Source organism: Malus sylvestris, chromosome 8, assembly GCF_916048215.2.
Source record: "Malus sylvestris chromosome 8, drMalSylv7.2, whole genome shotgun sequence".
Taxonomy (NCBI): domain Eukaryota; kingdom Viridiplantae; phylum Streptophyta; class Magnoliopsida; order Rosales; family Rosaceae; genus Malus; species Malus sylvestris.
In genome coordinates, this window is record NC_062267.1 from 22,020,806 (window position 1) to 22,029,445 (window position 8,640).

Here is an 8,640-nt window from a genome sequence, read left to right on the forward strand (position 1 = left end):
TATATATTCTAAAATACTATGATATGGTTGAGTTTTAGATTGCATCATGGTATATCTATATGCATATTACCTGCATACAATTACTGTGAATGCTTTGAAGTGTTAAGGTGAACACAGGACGTGCAGGTAAGTTCAGGTGAGTTTATTGTGTTATTTGAAATGATTGAGTTATGGCATGACTAGATTTGTGTTATATGCAACTCCGATATTGTCGTACAGGTTGCAATAGGCAACTTCGACTCATGTGTTATTATAGATTGATTTATGAGTTGTATAGGTTGCCTATGAGTCGTACAGGTTGCATTAGGCAACTCCGACTCATGTGTTATTATAGATTAATTTATGAGTCGTACAGGTTGCATTAGGCAACTCCGACCCGTGTGTCAACATAGATTGATAAGCACCTTATTTTATTATGTTGCTGCTGATATGTAATGATTTCGAATATTTCCGGATTTACTGTTGATTTACATTTGATTTCATACTTATACGTGGTATGATTTTCTGGAAACTATACAGGTTTTACAGCGAGGGGTTATGACGTTTTAGAAGGTCTTTATTAAAATTTTATTCCACTCACCCTTGTTTTGTTTTCACCCCTCCAGGTTTTAATAGCTAAGCTTTCTTATTGACGAGGATACGTGGCAAATTTTGGTATTGGAGATTACCTTCGATGGTATGATTCTCAATCCACTATACTGTACTTTACTTATGCTCTGACGTCACATGTGAAATTGGTTCATTTTCGCTCACAGCGCACTCTCGTATTTTGGCACTTTTAGGTTTAAATTTATTCACATATTCCACATCACTACGTTTTATGGTTTCGTCATCTTACAAGTGTCGGCCAGCACAACTCGATTCGGAGTCCTAGTAGACAATCCGGGTAAGAATGTGTCATTACATGTATTCAAAACCTAATTTAAATGAATATCATACTTAATCTGAAGAAAAAAAAAGGTTAAATTACAGAGTAGTAGTATCACTTAAAGTAATAAAGAAAAAGTAAATTATTATTATTATTATTATTATTATTATTATTATTTTAAATGACAACTGGTGGCAAGTAAAGGTTATCTACTCTTCGGGGTCCGGAGAGATTATGAAGAATTTCATCATACCCTTGACCACCGTCAAACAAACTTATTAGCTCGGAGTATCGAACCCAAGACATCTTACATTTTTTTGTTTATTAGGGCAAAAATAAAACAGTAAAAGTAATTTATGGTAAAATCATAGTAAATTGGTGCATTGATTTGTGGATCATGACCGAAATGCAGTTTTCGTCCTTAAATGAACAATTCAAAAAATTGAAATTCGAAATTTGACAAAATGTTGATGATTAGCCTTTCACGCCAACTCGATGAGACTTTCCATCAAGATTAACCACATGCCATGCCATGGACATACTTAAAATGGGTTCATTTCATGCGTGCGCGTTTCCCCTGAAGTGCACAAACCCCCTTTGAAGAACCAATACTCAATTTTCTCTAAATCTCTACTCATAACCTATTTTGTTTATTTATTATTACAAGCGATATTCTAAAGGCATGGGGAACGGTTTGAACGCCGAATGCATTATGATGAAGAAAAAGTCTTTAACCACATGAATAATTCACTACTTGTCATAATCTTTTCAGTTTCCAATGGTCATTTTCAGTTGTCTAATTGAAAAATGAGAAGGTAAAAAAAAACAGTATATGAGCTGTAAGATATAATTTGGTTTAGCAATTTTTTTTTTAAATTTTTATTATTAAGAGGAGAGAGAGGATTCAAAGCTCCTACAATAATTTAAAGGATAAAGGAGTTTTGAACCCGGAAAGCATAAGTAAAAATCCAATATTCTATCCATTAAGATATTGAACCATATGCTTTTGTAACAACATATTAATTAATTTCCACTCCCAAAAAATACAACAGATTACAATTGTGACTACTTATAGTCACTGTCCGATGACCTCTTCTTCCTTTCTCCACCGTTATAATTCAATCTCCATGTGTTCAGTGATACCTGCAGTTCATTCATCCAACCGTCACTTAAACAAAGTGCACCATGTAATGTTATAGACTGTAAAAATGATATCTCTTATAACCTCTTCCGTTGGGAAGTGAGCGATTCGAACTTTTAACCTCTTGCAATATTACGAAGAGGATAATTATACTAGATTAATAGCTAGTTTAATTTTTTTTCGATATATTGGATTAGTACATATTTGAATGAGAATTCAAAACTATTACAATAATTTAAGGAATTGAAGAGTTTCGAACCCGGAACGCATGACATAATATCATAATATTTAAGCCAAATTAAGCACGCAAGAAACCAAGAGTAACCAATAAAGTAGAATCACACCATTAGTCTTAACTGGTTTGATATTAGGTTGATATGAACATCCACCACTTGTACAGAGCAAACCCATAAACTGTGGCATAAGCAACCAATCTCATGGGATACTTTCTAAATCTGCAAAAGGGAGAATTCGTCAGAACTCAGGACTGCCTTATAACTTTCTGCACAATCCTAACTAATTAATTTACGTTATGATTTTCTTGAAGGTTTTTGAATTGAGCACACACGAACCCTAAATCTAGTTCGATGTTTTTCACTCATGCAAAATTATTTACATGGACGGCTAAAACGAGTGGTTAGCACAGTATAATATTATACAAATAAAAGAGAAAATTGGGCAAATTTGGGGCTATAAATAAGCGGAGTCAAATTGAATATCACTCTACTTAAGCCTTATTTGTTTAAACTTTTTTGAGCTCAAGCAAGGCTTGACTTGCTTCTTAAACAAGCCGAGCTCGAGCAAGCTTAAAATTTCAAGCTTGATACCATACTCAAGCTATTTCGAGTTATTTACTATAATGTGTCGGTCCCTTGTTAAAAAATTTGCAACATAAGAGCATCTCTGTACACATGAGCTATAACAGTAAAAAAATATCACACTAATATTCTCCAACCGAAGTGTCAAATCCTATGTGACGATGACATAGATTGGCAGCAAAAGAGGTTGCTGTCAAATTTGATAGCAGCTTCAAATGTTTTTTTATTAATTATTAAATATATTTTATTAATTTTTAATTAGTTTAATCATTTATTATAATTAATGTTGAGTTGACCGATTGCAATTATCCTATTTTTTTTCTTCTTTTCAATCAAGGAAGCTGAACAAATTATTGATTAAACTTTAAATGTCATTTATTAAATTTTAACTAGTTTAATAATTTATTTTATAAAATAATAAAATAATAATTTAATTTGACATATTGGTTGGAGAATAAAACTTTAAAAGATGTCAAAGTGCCACATAAGCTGACAAAATTTAAATTTTATGATCAAAATTTGACATCTCCTTTGAAGATGGTCTTACATCACATTTCCATGGTAAAATACATTAAATATCAACACTATACACAAAATATTCAAACATAGGTTTTTTTTTTTTTTTTTTTTTGACAAGATTCAAACATAGTACTCTAAGATTGGGAAGTTTATTTTGAAACAAAAGAAAACCAAGGGGACTTAATGTCTTAACAAAAGTCAAATTCAAGATAGGCAATCTAAACTTAGAAAGACATGAACATTACTCTTGAAAAACAAAATCTCAATCATGATCTTCATTTCAAGCAAACTTCTTGTATAGAAAATTTAGCTCGATTTATCGGGTGAAAACATATGAGCTAATTACGAGCTTTATGAATCGAACATATCAATTTTCAAGCTTAGTTTCTTGTTATTGAGCTGAACATAACCTTGACTTGCTTCTTTTACGAGCTGAGCTTCGATGAGCCAACACGAGCCAAACCTAATGCAAGCTCAAGTTGCTTCGAGCTGAATTTACAGCTCTAGCTAGGCGATTTCCCGTTCGGCATGGAGATTAACTCCGGCCTGAATAACGAACTAGTTCTTAATTTGGTAATACGTTAATTTAATTCGCCTGCCGGCCTGATTTCTCCTAATGAACTATATCGTTCTGTCAAATAGTCATTTTCTTAATACGAGCGATATTCTTAACGACTTCAAGTACAGGACCTTTGCATCACCCAAATCATAGAACACAAATACGTATGAACACAAATACGCATGTATCAGTCAATTCCTAGCTAATTTTTCCTCTCTCAGCAATATCAAAACATTAATTAGAAACGCCACAAAAATCCCAAAAATTCAACTAACCTTGTTATTAATCCAGATCTTTGAGCAATTTCATAGGCTCTCTCCTCGAAGGAAACCGGAGAGGTCCACCGCGAGAAGTCGCGGTCAAAGTAACCCCAATCAGGCAAAAGCAGCCCAGCAATACCCAGCACACCAACCACGTACGTTAATATCATCTTCTTGAACGACTGAGTATATATTCCAACAACCGCCATAATTACAGCTAACCAAACAAGTGAAGATCTGAAAACGGCATCGTTTGCCATGGGAATACTTAGTGACAGAGACCAGAGAAAAGCTTACTGAAAACGACAGGGACGAAGGTGAAGAAGATGGATGGAAGTAGTAGGAAGAAGGACTAGTGTGGTGGTGGGGATGCAGAAAGTGGGCATGATCAGGTTGTGGAGGCGGCCATGCTACAGCAAAAAACCGAACCGAATGAAACTGAACCCGCCCCAGTTTTGAGGATTTGCTTCACAAAATTAAGTGCAGAGAAGTAGTTAGAAAATGCTTTCAATGTGAACCCAACTGTTATTATAAATGCATTTATGTTGTTATCACTCTTTCTTGCCATGTATGCTTTTGCTTAGCTGTGAAATGCATGGGGAACGCCACGTAATCCCCAAAGTTTTACACGTTCCATCATGTGACCAGGTTATCATTTAGTACTACGGCCTAATAGTATTTATCTCTTGTAAATAAAAAGTTCTAAGTTCGAATCTTGTGGACTACGAGTTCGATACTAAAATATTCTCTCACTCCTTAGTTTAAATATATCATTGTCTAAATAAAAATAAATAAACAGTAGGCGAGTTTTTGATTTTGACCTAAACCAATTCGGTTCTCGGTTTTGTCATTTGAAAACTAAATTGGATCATTATGTGTCACTTAATACTATTATCTAATGTATTTCTCTTCCCTTTTTAGTAAAAGCTCTTAGGTTCGAATTTTGTGAATAGGAAGGTTGATATTTATTTATTATGGCTAGTCCATCGTATGGCTTAGCCCAAATCATACAACAATTTCGTTTTTAGTTTTCAAATTTCGTTGACTTTTTCTAAAACTAAAAACTTATGTGATAATAGTTTTTAGTTTCAAAAGATAAAAACCAAAAGCTACTTTTCCGAATTTTCAAAATTTGCTTGATTTTGATTTTTAAAATAAAAACTAAAAACAAATGGATTGTTTGATAACACTTCGTTTTTAGTTTTCACTTTTTTGAAAATTGATATTTTTTTTTTTGGTGCTAATGAAAATTAATATCTTGTTTGATGACTACTTTTAATTTTTAGTTTTTAAAAAATGAAAATTGAAACCTGAAAAGTGAAAACTCAAGGTAATTTTGAAAATTCAAGAAAATGTTACAGTCCTATTAGATTAGGAATATGACTACGTAAATCCTAATATATTTAGGGATATCTTTGAATATTCCCTTTAGAAGTTAATATCCTATTAGAGTTGTAATCCTATAAAGGTAAGGATTTAACCTATCCTACTACTATAAATAAAGGCATAATGGAGTGATACAACACACACCTTAGAATTACATCTCTCTCTTCTCTCTCTCTACCGCCCATCCCTCACCCTCTCTAGTTCTAATTACAGTTCAGTAAATTAGGCATACAACACGTTATCATCACGCTCTTGCCAGAAGCTAAGGAACTGAAGGATCGTGGATGAGGCTTTCTTCTACAACATCAAAGGCTTTCAATTATTTCTTTTCTTTGAACTGTTGACTATCTTTCGTAGTCCCGACGCACTTACACTTGGGTTCCTAAAGCAATCCACAAATTCACTTCATTTTATTGTATATTGTATTTTGTGTTCTTGCAAATACCCCTATATATAAACCCAACGTTCATACCTAAATCAAACCTGTAGTTTCGAATTTAATGCCTTTGAAACCTGCAGTTTTCATTCAAAACTTACCACATGAAACTCGTAGCTTTCATGCTTAAATTAAACCAATACATGTCTATAAAACCCGTATGGTCTACGATATATGTCTATGGTTTTTCATATGACTAACCACGTCTTGTTGTACCCTCTGTTTTAGGGACATGTCGAACTTGAACAAGCTCGATTTCACCGCTCTAGAAGTCTCTAGAAGAAACTATCAAAAGTGGATTCAAGACGTGAAGCTCTATAGCAAAGAGTCTTAGAGCTACTATCGAGGAAGCTACCAACGATGAACTTGTCGACGAAGCTCAGAAAGCTACTGCTATGATCTTCATCTGAAGACACATCCCTAATGCATTGCAGTTTGAGTACCTCGCAAAGGAGGATCCACGTACCCTTTGGCTCGCTATGGCTGATCGCTTTAATCACCATAAAGACTTTTACTTGCCTGAAGCAAGACACGACTGGCATCATTTACACTTCCAAGACTTTAAGTCTGTGAATGAATACAACTCTGAAGTTTGTAGAATACAATCACTGTTTAAGTTATGTAAAGAGGACTTAACCGAACATGATCTCCTAGAAAAGACCTATTCGACCTTCAATGTCACCAATATTGTCCTGCAGCATCAATATAGGGTATAAAAGTTCACTAAATTTTCGGATTTGATATTCGTTTTACTTCTCACTGAAAAGCTAAACTAGCTTTTGGTGAAGAATCATCAAGCTCGATCAACTGGCTGGAATACTTCTCCTGAAACGTATGCAACTAATTTTAGTAGCCACAACCGACGGAAATCCCATTGTGGCAGTGAAAAGGGGTGGCAAGCTCCACCACGAGCCCAAGGTCAACAAAAAAGAGGCCCACCCAAGGGAGAAAATTTGACCCAGAAAAGCCAAACCCTTTCCCCTAAGGCCCCAAACTAAAAAAACAAGGGAAAACTACCATTCAATCGACTTCCACTGAACTGGACATGTACTACCACTGTGGATCAAATGATCATTGGTCACACGTATGTCGAGCTACCCCTACGACTATTGCCAAGTATCATTCCCGTCGTGAGACTAACTTTGTGCATGTAGAACATCCCGAAGATGTTATTACAACTCTGGAGGTTTCAGATTTTCAGGAGGCATCCGCTCCCATGGAAGAATAAAGTTTTATTTTTCTATGACATATTAATGTGTTTTTACACCCCTAGTGGCCGAACCCCCCCCTAAATTTTAGGTTTACGGTTTAATTTTTGGATAATTTTTCTAAATCTTTGGAATTATTTGTTTGGATTGGTTTGTTTTGATTTATGGATAATTATTTTATGGACATTATTTCTTGAATTGATTAATTGAATGAATGGAATTATATTTATGCATGTGACTGATTCAATTAATTTATTTCTAGGTATGATTAGTTAGGAAGTTAGTTGTCTGACTGATAGTGCCACCACGCACATCATATTGCGTGAGAAACACTATTTTACTAACTTCGTACCTAAAAATGCACATCTAACAACCCTCTCAGGCACATCCAACTTGATAGAAGGATACGGAAAAGCCTGTATTATGTTGTGTAATGGTACTAAATTAACCATTAAAGAGGCACTTTATTCTCCACATTCTGGAAGAACGTTGCTGAGTTTTAGAGATATTCAAGATAATCAATATCATGTTAAAACCACTGAAGAAAATGGTTCTGAATTTCTTTGTATCACTTCTTATGAATATGGCCGGAAGCATATTCACGAGAAGCTGGAATCTCTCCCGAGTGAGTTGTACATAACAACCATTTGATCCGTAGAGACCCATCACGTGGCCGGCCCTATTGCTGGGTTCCAGAGCACTCTCCTGCTTTGGCATGATCGAATGAGACACCTTGGACGAGATATGATGCCTTGTATCCTCAAAGTATCACATGGCCATCACTTAAAATCTTATCTCAGCCATCCACTTTGCAAAGCATGCTCCCTGGAGAAGCTGAACATTCAACCCTCGCTTGCAAAAATTATTCACAACTCCCCTAAATTTCTTCAGATGATTCAATGGGATATTTGTGGACTTATCCAACCAACATGCGGACAATTTAGATACTTTATTGTGTTGGTTGATGTATCGACGTGATGGTCACATGTCTGCTTATTATCCACACGTAATGTTGCATTTGTAAAATTCCTAGCATAAATTATTAAGCTTAGGGCTCACCACCCTGATTATCCGATCAAGTCGATTTGACTGGATAACGCTGTAGAGTTTACGTCACAAATTTTTGACGATTATTGCATGTCTGTTGGGATTAAAGTTGAACATCATGTACCCCATGTTCACACTCAAAATGGCCTGGCAGAAGCTTTCATAAAGCGCATTCAAACGATAGCTCGAACTTTGGTTATGAGAACCAACTTGCTAGTATCTGCATGAGGCTATGCAATATTGCACATAGCTATGCTGGTCTACCTGAGGTCCACCGCTACCCAACCTCATTCATGGTTACAATTGGTTACTAGATACGAGTCTGACGTCTCGCATTTACGTGTGTTTGGGTGCGTAGTCTATGTGCTAATAAGGCTGCCATTATGTACCAGAATGGG

General features: G+C 35.3%; 1 protein-coding gene across 2 annotated transcripts; it reads right to left on the bottom strand.

Annotated features, from left to right (window-relative positions):
• Positions 1–1,825: 1,825 nt before the first annotated feature.
• Positions 1,826–4,676, bottom strand: LOC126631078 (signal peptidase complex-like protein DTM1). 2 transcript variants are annotated; one of them, XM_050301241.1, is made up of 3 exons: positions 4,181–4,676; positions 2,367–2,464; positions 1,826–2,011 (listed from the first exon to the last, which is right to left on the bottom strand). In XM_050301241.1, exons 1-2 carry the CDS (start codon positions 4,423–4,425, stop codon positions 2,377–2,379), a joined length of 333 nt encoding a protein of 110 aa, XP_050157198.1. In that variant the 5' UTR covers positions 4,426–4,676; the 3' UTR covers positions 1,826–2,011; positions 2,367–2,376. The 2 variants fall into 2 exon arrangements, with proteins under 2 accessions (XP_050157198.1, XP_050157197.1); XM_050301240.1 differs by having other exon boundaries at positions 2,354–2,464; positions 4,181–4,674.
• Positions 4,677–8,640: the final 3,964 nt, after the last annotated feature.